General features: G+C 45.0%; 2 protein-coding genes and 1 long non-coding RNA gene across 7 annotated transcripts; 1 reads left to right on the forward strand and 2 right to left on the reverse strand.

Annotated features, from left to right (window-relative positions):
* Nucleotides 1-1,068: 1,068 nt before the first annotated feature.
* Nucleotides 1,069-6,338, reverse strand: LOC121546706 (mitochondrial nicotinamide adenine dinucleotide transporter SLC25A51-like). Of its 2 annotated transcripts, none has more exons than XM_041857947.2 (2): nucleotides 6,253-6,338; nucleotides 1,069-2,659 (listed from the first exon to the last, which is right to left on the reverse strand). In XM_041857947.2, the coding sequence occupies exon 2, from the start codon at nucleotides 2,582-2,584 to the stop codon at nucleotides 1,613-1,615; it is 972 nt and encodes a 323-aa protein (XP_041713881.1). In that variant the 5' UTR covers nucleotides 2,585-2,659; nucleotides 6,253-6,338; the 3' UTR covers nucleotides 1,069-1,612. The 2 variants fall into 2 exon arrangements, with proteins under 2 accessions (XP_041713881.1, XP_041713872.1); XM_041857938.2 differs by having other exon boundaries at nucleotides 6,242-6,328.
* A 541-nt stretch (nucleotides 6,339-6,879) lies between these two features.
* LOC121543501 lies at nucleotides 6,880-12,152 on the forward strand. 4 transcript variants are annotated; one of them, XR_005996021.2, is made up of 6 exons: nucleotides 6,880-7,251; nucleotides 7,439-7,497; nucleotides 7,600-7,703; nucleotides 10,687-10,847; nucleotides 10,935-11,034; nucleotides 11,305-12,152. It is a non-coding gene; the product is annotated as an uncharacterized LOC121543501 (long non-coding RNA). The 4 variants fall into 4 exon arrangements; XR_005996019.2 differs by having other exon boundaries at nucleotides 7,439-7,703; XR_005996020.2 differs by having other exon boundaries at nucleotides 7,439-7,703; nucleotides 10,708-10,847.
* Nucleotides 12,153-12,394: 242 nt separating this feature from the next.
* Nucleotides 12,395-15,608, reverse strand: LOC121543507 (toll-like receptor 6). The gene is made up of 2 exons (XM_041853419.2): nucleotides 15,396-15,608; nucleotides 12,395-15,074 (listed from the first exon to the last, which is right to left on the reverse strand). The coding sequence occupies exon 2, from the start codon at nucleotides 15,070-15,072 to the stop codon at nucleotides 12,652-12,654; it is 2,421 nt and encodes an 806-aa protein (XP_041709353.2). The 5' UTR covers nucleotides 15,073-15,074; nucleotides 15,396-15,608; the 3' UTR covers nucleotides 12,395-12,651.
* Between the last annotated feature and the right edge of the window lie 539 nt (nucleotides 15,609-16,147).

Below are 16,147 nucleotides of genomic sequence, written 5' to 3' on the forward strand. Positions count from 1 at the left end.
AATCAAGACAATGCTCTGATCATTGGCTGATCGCTCCCAACCATAGGAATCGACAATCAGTTGCGTACTTTAAAATGGTGGAAGCCATCAATGGCAACGTCCATGCTGAAATGGGTTGAATCCAAGTTGAGTCCTCTAACTATCTCTATAGCTATTACACTGCACAGGGTTGAATCATAGAGACAGATAGAGGACTCCTCTTTATATATGTGCCATTATAGAGTCTGTGACAGCATGGGCAGCGTCATTGAGGCTACAACTCATAGAGCCCCGCAGTGGAGGTGTCATAATACCCATAAATCCTAGCGGTCAAACAGGGAAATGGTTCCAATCGTTTTTCCACTGTTTATTTTTCCCATTGAGGATTTTAGAAACACTTAAAATACGGGCTGTGTTTTGTGTAGGCTTGCCCTGGTGTGACGTTTTGATAACCATGTAAATCTCTCTCGGACAAGGTGACTTTTATCAATATATTCGGCTCTATTTACTCTCAGAATCAAAAATGGTAATTAGCGTCAAAGTAGACATCATGCAAAACCACAAATCCCTGCAAGGTCCTGCACATCATCTCTAGCTGACACCTTTGCTAACAGGTATTGTGTCAATTTAAAACTTGCACAAGACAGTTAACAGAATTGTCCATTTAAAGAAATGTAGCCAATTTATTCATTACTACATTTAGCTAACATTAGATAGTTAATCCAGAGATTCTTCCCTTTGCCTCGATTCGACAGTCTCGTCCAGATCATGGCATTTGTAGTTCTTTATGATAGCCACATTAGCAGCTAATTAGCATTTCATTTTTGGGGGATAAATTCAGGCAAATATATTGATTAAAGTCACCTTGTCCTAGAGATTTAAACGGTTATCAAAACGTCACGCCAGGGTAAGCCTACACAAAACACAGCCCTTATTTTAAGTGTTTCTAAAATCCCCTATGGAAAAAATTAATGGTGGAAAAACGATTGGAACCCTTTCCCCGCTAGATTTGATGGGTATTATGACTCATACTGTGGTACTTTAAGGGAATCCACACCCAGTTGACTACTTTAAAATGGGGGAAGCATGGTGGAAGCCCTCATTGGTGCTGCCCATGCTAAAACTGCCTTTTGGCCACTAGAGGCCTCTATCATTCTCTATGGGTCGAATCAGTGCATATTCCAAGATGACCGACATGGTAAATAGTTGGACAACAATCAGTATACCAGAGTTCACAGTTAGAGGACCAGAGTAGGGAAAGGAGAGGGGTTGAAAGGACTAATAATCAATGCACACAGATCAAAGCACTGGTCAACACAATGAATAGTTATTTGAAAGGTGCTCTTGGTCACTCTAACAAAGGCTTACCCCCATTAAACTGCCATAGACACTTACCCCCTACATACGGGGGGCCAGTATGAAAAATTTATGCACTCACTAACTGTAAGTCGCTCTGGATAAGAGCGTCTGCTAAATGACTAAAATGTAAAAAACACACACAAAAAAAAACACTATCTGGACCTGTTTGGGTGGGCAGTGGGCACATTAGAGTTTCAAACAAAAAGACAGCACCAACTACGATCATCTTCCCCCTCAAACAACACTTTCCCAAGTATTTTTCTCGCTCTCCTCCTCACTTTCTATCCCCCTCACTTTCTATCTCCCCCTTAAGTACACTGAGCAGAAGCTCGTATGTCGCGTTGATGATGCCCCAGGAGAGAAGGGAGCGGTGGTAGTTGAGGTGTGCCCCTCTGAACAGCATGGCCACGCTGCCACCCCTCTCCCTCCACACCGTCATCAACACCTCCCCACAGGGGCGGAAAGCACCCCCCACCTGGGACTGGGCCCGCGACTTCACCACATTCAGCGGGTAGAACATGATCCCCAGCGCCGCCCCCAGCACCCCTCCACACACAAAGTCATTGACCAGGTTGCCAGCCCGGCTGGAGGACTCAGGGAGCTGCTCCTTGATGGGCCCGCGGAGCCCGAAGAACAACACGTTACTGGGCCCGTTCCTTATTAAGACCGGCACCAGACCGCGGTAGCACTCCTTCACACCGTACTCGCTTAGGAGCGTCCGGAAGGTGTGGGCCGTGTTGTGGAAGCGGCCGTGGTGCCGATGGTCCTGGAGGAGAGTCTGCACACGCTCAAACGGCGTCAAGACAGCCTCTGCCGTACCTGCCAGCGCCGCCGCGGAGCTCCGCGTCACCAGCTCGGGAATGCCGCTGCCAGTGGGCACCTGGTCCAGTAAGACCCGGGAGAAGTCCTCGTACAGGCCGAACATTATGGCTACAGTGGTGGTCTTCTGGAGGAGAGGAGGGAGCAGCCCCCTGTAGAGTTTCCTCACCCCGTCCCGCTGGAGTTGTCTGACGGCCTCTCTGGCCCGCACACCGTGAAGCTGCTGCCTGAACAGAACCTTCTGGATGGGGAAGGTCACCACGATGTTGGTGAAGGCAGCTATGGAGCCACACACGTAGTGCTTCCCTCGAGGGCCGAGCGCAGAGCCCAAACCCCTGCCAGATAGCAGGGAGCCCCCTCCTTTACCCAGGGACCCCTGGGGCTGTGACGTGCGGGCTGACTCTGGGTCCATGCTGGTAACAGCCATGGGAGATGAGACGCACCCTGACCCTACGCCACCAGCATCACTGCTGGGGAGACAACCTCTAGGATGATTTTACACCTGTGGGAGGGAATGAAAAATAGTTAAATTTACAATGTTTAAAACTGGCTACAATATTATCTATTGGTACTGAAAAAGTGTGTGAATTGAAGCTTCCTGTTCCTTTCAGCAAAACATGCATTGGCTATTATAACATTGTAACAAATGGATGGTCAACCAGTCTGTGAAAACTCCCTCATGATTAGTGGAGAAGGATTGTGTGACAATGAGGCTTGTATACAGAAGACATCAGGTTTTCTGCACTGGGGTAGGACTGCAGTTTTGCCAAATGATAATACACCGGTAATATTCTATAAAACAATGTCCCAGTGTAACAAGGATCTTGTGTAAGTAGGTTTGGTAATGCAGTTCAGTGCACCATGGACACAATCCAGGTCTTTGTACTGCATCAATTGAAACTTGGCTCTCACAGTTTGCTGCCATTACCACCTCAGTGATAATAATTATTGCATAACTTGATTCTAATGTACAAGGTGATATTTACTCTTCAGAAAGGAATTAAGAGACATGCATCATCATTTTATGCAGCCTAGAAGTTGTCCAGAAACAATTTAAAACCAAGCTCCACACTCAAGTGCCTTCTAAATATAGGTCAGAGTGGTGGAACTGTCACTGGAGGGTAATTAGAGGTCAAGGAATGAAAGCAGATTTCGTCAAAGTGCTTCTGCCAAATGCAAACCGTTAACAATTGAAATTAGTTGAGTCACCCAGTGCAGACGAACTGTCAGTGACCAGGAGGAACAGTCAGTTTGCCAACCTGGTTGTTGAGTCTGTTCATCATTGTTTTTTTTATTTCACCTTTATTTAACCAGGTAAGCCAGTTGAGAACAGGTTCTCATTTACAACTGCGACCTGGCCAAGATAAAGCAAAGTAGTGCAATAAAAACAACACAGAGTTACATATGGGGTAAAAAAAAAACATAGTCAGAAATACAACAGAAAATATATATACAGTGTGTGCAAATGTAGCAAGTTATGGAGGTAAGGCAATAAATAGGCTATAGTGCAGAATAATTACAATAGTATTAACACTGGAATGCTAGATGTGCAAGAGATTATGTGCAAATAGAGATACTGGGGTGCAAAAGAGCAAAATAAATAACAATATAGGGATGAGGTAGTTGGGTGGGCTAATTTCAGATGGGCTGTGTACAGGTGCAGTGATCGGTAAGGTGCTCTGACAACTGATGCTTAAAGTTATTGAGGGAGATAAGAGTCTCCAGCTTCAGAGATTTTTGCAATTCGTTCCAGTCATTGGCAGCAGAGAACTGGAAGGAATGGCGGCCAAAGGAGGTGTTGGCTTTGGGAATGACCATTGAGATATACCTGCTGGAGCGCAGACTACGGGTGGGTGCTGCTATGGTGACCAATGAGCTAAGATAAGGCGGGGATTTGCCTAGCAGTGATTTATAGATGGCCTGGAGCCAGTGGGTTTGACGACAAACATGTAGTGAGGACCAGCCAACAAGAGCGTACAGGTCACAGTGGTGGGTAGTGTATGGGGCTTTGGAGACAAAACGGATGGCACTGTGATAGACTACATCCAATTTGCTGAGTAGAGTGTTGGAGGCTATTTTGTAAATGACATCGCCGAAGTCAAGGATCGGTAGGATAGTCAGTTTTACGAGGGCATGTTTGGCAGCATGAGTGAAGGAGGCTTTGTTGCGAAATAGGAAGCCGATTCTAGATTTAACTTTGGATTGGAGATTCTTTATGTGAGTCTGGAAGTTGAGTTTACAGTCTAACCAGACACCTAGATATTTGTAGTTGTCCACATACTCTAGGTCAGACCCGTCGAGAGTGGTGATTCTAGTCGGGTGGGCGGGTGCTAGCAGCGTTCAATTGAAAAGCATGCATTTAGTTTTACTAGTGTTTAAGAGCAGTTGAAGGCTACTGAAGGATTGTTGTATGGCATTGAAGCTCGTTTGGAGGTTTGTTAACACAGTGTCCAATGAAGGGCCAGATGTATACAAAATGGTGTCGTCTGCGTAGAGGTGGATCTGAGAGTCACCAGCAGCAAGAGCGACATCATTGATATACACGGAGAAAAGTGTCGGCCCAAGAATTGAACCCTGTGGCACCCCCATAGAGACTGCCATAGGTCCAGACAACAGGCCCTCCGATTTGACACACTGAACTCTATCTGAGAAGTAGTTGGTGAACCAGGCGAGGCAGTCATTTGAGAAACCAAGGCTATTTAGTCTGCCAATAAGAATGCGGTGGTTGACAGAGTCGAAAGCCTTGGCCAGGTCGATGAAGACGGCTGCACAGTACTGTCTATTATCAATCGCGGTTATAATATCGTTTAGGACCTTGAGCGTGGCTGAAGTGCACCCGTGACCAGCTCGGAAACCGGATTGCATAGCGGAGAAGGTACGGTGGTATTCGAAATGGTCGATGATCTGTTTGTTAACTTGGCTTTCGAATACTTTCGAAAGGCAGGGCAGGATGGATATAGGTCTGTAGCAGTTTGGATCTAGAGTGTCACCCCCTTTGAAGAGGGGGATGACCGCGGCAGCTTTCCAATCTCTGGGGATCTCAGACGTTATGAAAGAGAGGTTGAACAGACTAGTAATAGGGGTTGCGACAATTTCGGCGGCTAGTTTTAGAAAGAAAGGGTCCAGATTGTCTAGCCCAGCTGATTTGTAGGGGTCCAGATTTTGCAACGCTTTCAAAACATCAGCTGTCTGAATTTGTGTGAAGGAGAATCGGGGGGGGCATGGGCAAGTTGCAGCAGAGGGTGCAGAGTTGGTGGCCGGGTTAGTGGTAGCCAGATGGAAAGCATGGCCAGCTGTAGCAAAATGCTTGTTGAAATTCTCGATTATTGTAGATTTATTTATTGTACTCTGGTTAGAGGGTCTTGAGTAACGTTAACGCCTTCTAGGAACTCCCCATTTGCTGTTATGACTCATGGGCATGCTATGTGGATACACCTTCCAAATGATGCACACATGAAATGCTAAAGTTGATTTGGTCAATGGAGAAATTGTCAATATGGTCAAGAAAGACATGCTCAAGGCTATCTGAGTTTGAATATATGCAGCTAGCTTCAGAATGTATTCCAAAGATTACACACTGGCACAATCCCGATTATTCTGAATTAGTTATTGCTTTACTAGCCAACTCCAAAACACAGGACAGTAACGTTACAGTCTGCTAAACCGGTCTTCGTCCTGGCTAGACCCACAAAAATGTTTCCTGATTGGATGTCAAAGGGTTGGGTCCATGCTAACAAGCCAGCTAATTAGCTAACATCACCTTTTCAGGGCCTTCTTTAGCAGCCAGTGACATGGCTAATCTTGACAGTAAAGATTTCATTTGCAAGCTATAGTTAACAGGAGTTTGACTGAGCTAGCTATCTAGCAAGTTAGCTAGTTTGCAGTCCTTTTGTATCCAGCTAACGTTGGCTAGCAAGTTGGCAGTGTCAAAGCAGACAACTGGCTTTCACTTGTTTTTTTTGACCAGACAAACAGTCGCGAGAGAGATAGCATGCCCATTCAAGGCTATCGTTGTAAATGTAATAAATTAAAACCCACATTATATATGATATTTCAACACTAGGCCCCTAGTATCCAACTGTACCTGTCTTTTACCTTGCCACGAAGAAACCGTAGTTTACCACGGAAATGAGGCTTGCTAGGTCGTTCCGTCTGCTGTCGATCGCAGATGCATAGGGAAGCAGGTGACAGCAGGAAAACCAATCGAGATGCAGATCGCGTGCCATGTAGCGGGCCTGCGCTACGACCACGGGTCCTGCGCTAATCTACAAAAAAGAATACAAAAAATAAGTATCGCCTATACCTATAGTTTGTGGCTGAAGGTTTCAAACGTATCAGTTTATACGGATTTTCTGATACACACTAGAGGGGCTATTGGCTCTCTTGACTCATGTTACCACAATGTGTATTTGATAAATAATAATATATTATATTTTGAGGGTTAACTCCATGACTAGAATACTGCCCCATGCTTTTTGTGATGCTCTATTTTGCATTGACACGTTTATGTCTGGTTGTGTGATCTACCCTACATTTTCTATGTGCAATATTCTGTCATGCACCAGGTGGCAGCATTTACCAAGAGGATCCCTAAGTCGTCACTAGTTACCACATCCACAAATGGCTAAACCCCGCCTATTTCTACAATGTATCTTCTTAGAATCTGATTTTAAACCTAACGCTAACCTTAACGACACTGCTAACCTTATGCCTAACCTTAAATTAAGACCAAAAAGCGAATTTTTGTTTTCATAAATGTTTACGATATAGCCAATTTTGACTGTGGATCAGCTCTAGTAGTGACTGACAACCCTCGTCAATGATACCTCGAAACCAATGTCATCACACATGCGACTGCAAGTCAATATGTCATAAAAATATTGTCATTGATAGGAGCAATAAACAAGTGCCCCAATTTCAATTTCAACACTAGAAAATTCATATTTTGGGCTTGTTTATGGCCGATAACCGCGCGAACAATGTACCCCACGGACTTTAATATGGGCAAATATGTCAGCACAAAAGGGCTGCGAGTTCAGGATCTTGTGTCGGAGGACCGCTCGAACCCTCTATCCCACGGACTTCAATATTCAGGTAAGCTGTGTCTAGTGAGTGACAATTCAACTCTAGCTAGCTGTTGGCTTGATAAATATTAAAGTGCTACTAACGAGCCATTTGGAATACATGTAACGTTAGGAAAACTAGTCTCAAGAGATCTGGTCCTTGGCTTTATTGCACACAGGCTAGAATGGAATGTCACATTGGTGTCTTGTCTTGACAGTATGAGATGTACACCATTGAGAGAAATGCAGAGAAGACAGCTTCAGCGGGCAGAGTGCTGTACGACATGGGAGTGAAAGTTCTTATCTCTGTACTCATGCACACACTCACAGTACTGTTGATGACTGATATAAATGCTGTTGTTTGTATTGTGTCCTTCAGGTTGATAAATTTCCCTGATCTGCCTGTGGTGTGGCGGTAGATCACTGTCATCACAGCTGCCCTGCGTAGCGAATGTCAGAACAAACATGCTCAGTTTCTATGGGGTGAGGACTGAGACTGTCATTGTGTGTGTTTGTGTTAGGGTTTATTCACACTGAAAATAGTTATCGGAATGACATTTCCAATTACATAATATGTACATACACTTTTGAATTAACATTAGAGACGGGAATGTCACGAGCCCAGAGAGGGTTCGGTTGACGTTCTTGTCTCGCAGCTCAAAAGTACCGTCAATGTCACAGTAGCTACTAGCCAGAAGGCTAAGCATTGCAAACTATTCAACTAGCTAGCTACTAGCTAACGTTAAGCAAGCAACTACCATATTAGCTACACTTTTAATTATTGCAACAAAACCATATTATGCTCTTGAATAACTCAACAATTCACAAGCATGTGCAGACAATTAAAGGGTTTATTTTCTCTTCTGTACACGTATTACATTTTAGCTTCAAGAAAAAAAGCACATATACTGAACAAAAATATAAACGCAACAATTTCAACGATTTTACTATGTTACAGTTCATATAAGGAAATCAGTACATTGAAATAAATTCATTAGGCCCTAATCTATGGATTTCACATGATTGGGCAGAGGCGCAGCCATTGGTGGGCCTGGGAGGGCATATGCCCACCCATTTGGGAGCCAGGCCCACCCACTGGGGAGACAGGCCCAGCCAATCAGAAATAGTTTTTCCTCACAAAAGGGCTTCATTACAGACAGAAATACTCCTCAGTTTCAGCAGCTGTCCGGTGTGGTCTCAGACGATCCCGCAGGTGATGAAGCTGGATGTGGAGGTCCTGGGCTGGCGTGGTCTGCGTTTGTGAGGCTGGTTGGACTTACTGCCAAAGGCGGCTTACGGTAGAGAAATGAACATTCAATTCTCTGGCAAAAGTTCTGGTGGACATTCCTGCAGTCAGCATGCCAATTGCACGCTCCTTCAAAACTTGAGACATCTGTGGCATTGTGTAGTGTGACAAAACTGCACATTTTAGAGTGGCCTTTTATTGTCCCCAGCACAAGGTGCACCTGTGTATTGATCATGCTGTTTAATCAGCTTCTTGATATGCCACACCTGTCAGGTGGATGGATCATCTTGGCAAAGGAGAAATGCTCACTAACAGGGATGCAAACACATTTGTGGGAAAAATTAGAGAGAAATAAGCTTTTTGTGCAAATTGACAATTTCTGGGATCTTTTATTTCAGCTCATGAAACATGGGACCAACACTTTACATGTTGTGTTTATATTTTTGTTCAGTATAGTTTCTGCCAGCTAAAGCTAGCAACATATCTTCATCAAGTAATGTTAGCCTATCAAAACGGAATTATTACCCCTCTAATACAAATATAGACCCTTTTCCAGTACACGACACACTGACGTCACGCACAGATACGCGCGACTTCTAAACAAAATCACTTTTTGGGGTTCTCATACGCTTACAATTATGTTTTGATTCTTGCTTGAACAGTCTCTAAGATTATATTTGGTTGTGATCTTTACAAAATAACTATTTTGGATGCAGCAGTTGTTAGCTAGAATGCTAACACTCATTGATAGAGGCTGTAGCGAAAGCTAGCCAAAGACCCATTTTACTGGTTGAAGTGTTTTTAAAGTATAATGCAGTTGAGTTGCGATGATGACACAAACATTATATTAAGCAGGACATTCATACGAGCCTTAAAATCCTATTATAATTCAAAAGTAGTGTGAAATGCACTCAAGCTTTTTTTGCTATCGTTCTATAAGAACTCCGCCTTGTTCTGCCAGCAACTTGCGTGCATCGCCCTCGTGCAGCAATGTTAGCAAGCACAGAAAGAAGTCTATAAAAGTAGAGTAGGCCTACCTTACAACATTACAACAAAACATGCTTAATTTTTTTTAGAAATATCATGCAAATCATTAGGCTACATGTGGTAAAAGCAAATTGCAATGGAAAACGTGGGTACAATTCACCAAATTGAGATGAGCTGTTTTATATGGAAGCCCATTCCCGTCACCCAAAAATAAAATACACGTAGATCATACATATAGGTTATGTTTCTTCATTTGTAGCATTGTGTGGCGATTTCCATCTATCCACGTTGCAGAGATCAGCACAACAAGGCCGGCGGCAAACGTGTGGAGAGCTGGGATTTACCCCAGCACTTTTGATTTGGTTTAATAAAAAATATTGACACAAAAGCCTTGAAAAGAGGGACAAAGTACTGTTGTTTAGACTGATTCGCCTCATGATTTGTTTGACAGGATTTTAATGTTTTCATCCTCCCTAGGGCCAGGAGTTTTTCCAGGAGTTCTTTCAAAATCATATGACCTGATTAGAGAGAACCTGGTCTCATCATAGCCCATATAAAACCGTTTTTTACAGCTGAATTATTACTATGTCATACCCAGAGTTTTACCTGGTTAGGTTAGCCTACCAGATCAGGAAAAACTCTGGGCCCCAGTAACCCCCACCACCACTTTGGGACCTGTGGGGCAACCTCTGAAATAACCACACAATGTTACAAATGAAAAAACATTCTATTTGTATGATCTACTATCTAAAAATGTTGACTTGCGTATCTATAAATGTTGACTTACATATCAAAAAATGGGCTTTGATAGTTTTACGTGGCTTAGTACAGCCGGCAGGCGGCAGCTACTGCGACAATGTAACGGGCTGTTACTGCAATTTAAGGTAAAAACTCAATATAAGGAAAATGTCTATACATTTCATGTTTCAAAAACATTGCTCTGCTATTACCATTTATACTGTAGCAGTGTTGAGCTCAACAAGACAATTCTGTTTACACTTCCCTGCTCCTCTCTGTTTACACTTCCCTGCTCGTGCTCGGAGGGGGGCAACTATCGGGCGAGTGTCGTGTCTGACCTCCGGAGGTAGCGCTCGAGACGTGAAAATTTTGCACGTTTACACAACAGTATTGTCTCTCGAGAACCTCTCGAAAATGTCCCTTTGCTATCGTCAATGTGAAAAAGGTCATAGATCTGCCAGAGGTTAACTCTCTGCTTGGGGGGAACGTGTGAAGTGTTGTGTGTGTTTATTGTAGGTCTGTTTGAAACCCTGCCTGGCCCAGTGCAGTGTGAGATGCTGCTGAAGGCCACAGAGCAGTCTTTCAACACCCTGGAGAAAGCTGAGATGCTCCTGCTACTGCTCAGGTGCTTCCCAGAGTCTGTGGTCCAACACGGGGTACGTAACCTCTCAACTTTGACCTTCACCAACTTGTCCATAACACAGAATAATTTATTTGTAGCTTTGTTGGCACTCTCATTCTAGGTCAACCTGGGAGAGTCCCGGTTGAAGGTGGAGACGGCTGAAAAACTGGAGACGCCTGTCAACTGTTTCAGGAAGCTGTTTGGTTTCAGGAAGCTGTTTGGTGAGAGAATTCTCTGAGTCAAATTATCAAAACCTCTAACATTTAAAAACTATGAAAACTGTATGTGGGGAAACATGTTGTTTCCTTGATGTTGTGTAATTTTATGTTTTATCATTGATACATTTGTGTTTTCTCAGCTGTTGCTGTAGAAGTTTGGAGAAAAAGACACATTATCAAGTGTCTGATTTATAAAATGATTAACGTGAAGAAAACGTTAGAAAGGGTTTCTTTCTCATACCCACCCATTGTCTGTGTTCCTCTGCCCTGTAGGCACCACACAGTGACGCGTGGCATCACTAAGGGGGTGAAGGAGGACTTCCGTCTGGCTATGGAGAGACAGGTGTTACGCAGCGCGGAGAACCTGTATACTGTCCTCCACCGCTTCTGTATCAATGAGAAGATCATCATCATCATCCAGTCCCTGCCCTGACCTCTGACCCCTTCACCTTTGACCCTTGGACATCTGACATTTGAACCAGTTAAGACCCGGAGCCCTGGCTCATGGTTCTAATGTCCACAGTGAAACCCTGGTCGCTGTGCCTCTTGTGTGCCCAGAAGACCATCGTCGTCTTCCATCAGACCTGACAATTGAACTCCGGACCCCTCAACTATAACCAAATAACACACATAATTAGAAAGAGATTCCTTGTTTCCCTCTTTCTAGGCTTTATCTGTGGTGCTAATGTTACTCACGAGCATAAAATCTTCTGTACTTGTACTACTTGCCTTAATATTAGATAATGACTTTCAAAGGATGTATTCGGTAACTTGAGAAGGTTCTGTACTTGGGGAGGATTCTGTTTCTGGGGATACTTAACAGGGATTGGTCTACTGTGTCTGTGGTATTTGCTCTCTCTCTGCCATTGGCTATCTTGATACCTTTTGTTTATTTTTCCTTTTTGGATCATTTTGTGTTGCCTGTCTCCCCAAACTCTTTACTCCGGCCAAATGCTATGCCACGCCCACGGACATTAGTTTCTTCTCCGCAATGAGACTGGTTTGAGTACCTCCACGATGATTTCTAGAATGGATTGGTCCCAAAAACCAATGGGTTGGGCCAGAGCCAGAACACACGTGGGTAAAACAGTGTTTGAAAATTCGTCATTGGCTTTGATACTCAGATTGGTTAGAGATGATCTAATCGCTGATGACTGTTTTGTACAACACCCCTCATTTTGACGTCACCACAAACGACTTCAATGATGGCCGTCTCAGACTGAAGTATGTAGCGAATGATAGAGCAGCGTAATAATTCATTTTGAGTCATCATGCGACATTTTATGAAGTGTATATAAAAAAAGAGGTTCTAAATAATTGTGAGATTTTTGGAAAGTTGACAAATGTGAGCGTATTTATGATATTGTTAGATAACATTTTATTGTTTTTATTTTGTATAAAGCTGTAGGAAAATAGATAGTTTATATGAATTCTCCAATAAACCTGACTGGTTGGATACAACAGTTGTTTCTTGATCAATGTACTCTACATTGTATTTGATTTATCTTCTAAGGAAGTATGATTTGTAAGTTAATCACAGAAATTTGATTTCTCCACCACTCTGCCCCCCCATCTCCCCTATTTTCTTCCCCAATTTCTCTTATTTTCTCTCTTTCCCTCTCACTCATCCGTGTCTCGTACAGGTGCAGTGGGCAGGTCAGCCTGCAGTGCAGCCCTGAGATTGGCCCAGAACAGCCTGTGCTTGCCCCGGTCCTGGGGCCACTCCAGATACGTGTGTCTGCCCATCATGGCCTTCAGCTGATAGTACTTGGAGGGGATCATGTACTGAGGCAGAGGCTCCAGGAGCACCAGGATCACACTGTCAGACCCACGGGTCAGCCGCTGGTGGCTGGCAAAGTACAGCTCATAGTGGCACCACTCGCTCCGGACGAAGTGGCCAGAAAGGACGAACACACAGCGCCGGCTCCTCTCCACGCATTGGATGATGTTCTCCACGATCGTCTTCCCTGGGACAAAGTCCCTCTCATGGCGGCAGATGTGGAGTCCCCCGCTGGAGCCCTCCAGGTTAGGCAAGAGCTGGCCCTTGACCCAGTCTGCATCATGCTGGCTGTAGGACACAAAGGCGTGGAACACCACCCCCTCCAGATCCTCGGGCCGGACCTGCTGGGTCCTGGCACGGTGCTTGGCCCGGGTCCACTGCCAGATCATGCCCAGGTACCACAGAACGTCCAGTTGGTGGCACAGAGTCACCATAACAATGATAACAGCCACTGCCGGGCACAAGATGGCCGTTGCCAACAGGCCGACATTGCAGGAGATCTCGGGGATCTGGAAGCCCTCCAGTGTGGAGTTCCTCCAGACTTCGGGATAGCTGCAGCGATAGGCTCCTGGCCAGTGGAGAAGTTGGATTGCAGAGTGTCCGCTGCCCAGCCCAGTCCCAGCACCCAGATCCCTGAAGCCCATCAGGCCACACGTACAGGTGAAGGGATTTCGGCTGGCATCTAGAACCTGTAGAACAGGGCAGGTCTCCAGAATGCTCACAGACGGGGCATGGAGGGAGTTCTCCCTGAGAAGGAGATACTTAAGGTGTGGGAATCCAGCGCACACCGGGAGGTCCCTCAGCCGGTTGGCACTCAGGTCCAGGGCCAGGAGGGAGTCCAGGGCTAGCAGGGTCTCTGGTACAGTGGAGATCTGGTTGTTCTGGAGGTCCAGGGTGGCGGTGCCGTTCGGCAGGCAGCTGAATACCGACTCGCTCAGCCCATTGGAGGATAAGTTCAGGTGGACAATGTTCGGTGGCCAGTGGCATTCCTGGCCGCTGTAAACCAACGAGTTGAGGCTGAGGTCCAGGTGACGCAGAGAGCTCATGTTCTGGACCCTCTTGCTCAGGGTTTGAAGGTTCTTGAGGTTGTTCCCTCTCAGAACCAGGATGTCCACTTTATTCAGGGTTGTACACTCTATAGTGACTTGCTGTTCTACTCTGGAGAAGACCGTATCAGTCAGGGCGCAATCTGATAAGTCTAACTGCAGTATTCCGCTGGGAAACTTGGGGCAGGTCATGTGTATGATGGACGTCTCAGTCATTGCCAGGCACTCCACAGGCATGTTGATGAAGAAGTTACAGAGGGATTCCAGGGAGAAGAGAAAGGTAACCACCCCCGCTCGTCTGGCAGAGAAGGATTTAGTGTGGGATGTGCCTCTTCCTGGGGTGTCAAAGTAAGGTGGATTGTGGATTGCCACGTCTGAAGTGCTCAGGTGGATGATGGGGGATTCGAACACAGCGTTTATGGTGTTTGTCAGGTCCTTCCAGGTGATGGCCATATTGGTCAGGTAAAGATGTGTGGTGTTGACTGCCCCTCTCTCCTTCACAAGTTCCACCAGGTAACTGTGGTAGCCCTTGAGGTTCATACCCATCAGCTCGACCTTGTCAAACATCAACAGGGCATCTGCGATCAGATCTCGATCGGTGGGTTTGTTCGTCAGGCCAATGCTGACCTTCTCTGCCTGGACATCACTCAGGCTGCCACTCTCATAGGCTGTGAGATTCTCCAGACGAAGGGTCAAAGTTTGCAGGTGTACGTCAGTGATGTTGATGAAATCCTCCACCCTGATGATTTTTGCTCCGAGCCCCAGTCTCACCAGCTTCGTCAGGCTGTGGAACTCCACCCCCAGGGTCATGGTGTGGAACATGTTAAAGGTCAGATCTAGGTCTCTGATGTTCTGTGCTAACAGCAAGTACCGTTGATCAGATAGGTTCTGGAGCTGGTTGTGTGAGAGGTCCAGACTCTCCAAGAGCGGTGTGGGATGGAACGTCTCCGGATCTATATCCTCCAAGACATTCCAAGACAGGTTGAGGAACCTCAGGTGAGTTGTGACTTGGAAATCCTCATGGCCAAGTTTGTGTATGTTATTCTGGGAGAGGTCCAGGGCTTCGGTGCATGGCGGTAGGTTTCCAGGAACAGAGGATAAGTTTTTGGAGGAGAGGTTGACAATAATGGTGTGGATTTCTGAGGAGGAGGGGGTGCAGTGATGGACTCCCATTAACACAGCTACAGCCCAGAGGGTGACTGCCACAGCCCTCATCTCTGGAGAGGGACAAGAGAAAATTTAACAAACAATGTTAGTGTAAAAGAGGTAGTCTATAATATTGTGTGTCGTGTGCAGTGAATCATGATAAAATCATTGGCCTTCATTACAATGTGAATAAAGGTTTTGGTTCCTGTTTTCGATATGAATGTTATTCAACTTGCAGTGTTCTTAGGGTATTCGCAAAAACAAGAGCTTCCTTGTTTTATTATAAACTCTTAAATAGACTAATTTGGTCTATTGTACAGTACAGAAACTCACAAATGTCTTAAAAACAAGTCTGCAACACACACGCACACAGAAAGAGGACACAGACTGACCTGTCTTTTTCAGCGTCCTATGGCTTTTCAAGTGATGTGTTTGTTGAGATAATGTTCAGTCAGTCACAGTAAGTTCGTCTCTCACTTTCAGATAAATCTCTCTTTTCCTTAGTGATTTCTCTCATTCACACTCATCCAATCAACCTATCACTCTAACTCTAACACTCTCTCTGATCATACAGTAAATGTTGAGCAGAGGGGAAACAGACGTCAAACCAGGCCATTCAAATGTGCAGGCAACTTCTGTTCCTCCTTCACTCACATCGCTTTCTCACTTCCTTTTTTATTCACAGTGATGGGCAAGGAATTGAGTGCTTGACAGGAAATGAAGTTTGGCCACGTCTGTGGATTTGGCACAGCTAGTGGCTATGATAATATATTACTCAATGTATGGCTTCATTATAAGAATATTACATAGGACATTTTAAGGTAGATCTAACTTATTGTTATATTGATTTACAAAAATGGGTAGGGTTGGAGGATATAACAACTGCATAAGACATTGGTTACACGGGCCAATTCTTTCTTTTGCAAATGGTCGGGGGGCCGGAAAATGAAAAATATATATTTTTAGACTGCAAACTGACTGCAAGAAGCCCAAACAGATATCATATTTGACAAAACATAATCATTTCAAACCTTGATTACATTTGGGGACATTGCCCAGCGTAGGGTGCCGTCTTTCGGATGGGATGTTAAAACGGGTGTCCTGACTCTGTGCTCATTCAAAATCCCATGGCACTTATTGTATG

This window comes from Coregonus clupeaformis, chromosome 3, assembly GCF_020615455.1.
Source record: "Coregonus clupeaformis isolate EN_2021a chromosome 3, ASM2061545v1, whole genome shotgun sequence".
Lineage (NCBI taxonomy): Eukaryota > Metazoa > Chordata > Actinopteri > Salmoniformes > Salmonidae > Coregonus > Coregonus clupeaformis.

Bases quoted from the DNA above. Each gene is read 5' to 3' on its own strand.
- LOC121546706 (XM_041857947.2), bottom strand. From the start codon at position 2,584: ATGGCTGTTACCAGCATGGACCCAGAGTCAGCCCGCACGTCACAGCCC.
- LOC121543507 (XM_041853419.2), bottom strand. From the start codon at position 15,072: ATGAGGGCTGTGGCAGTCACCCTCTGGGCTGTAGCTGTGTTAATGGGA.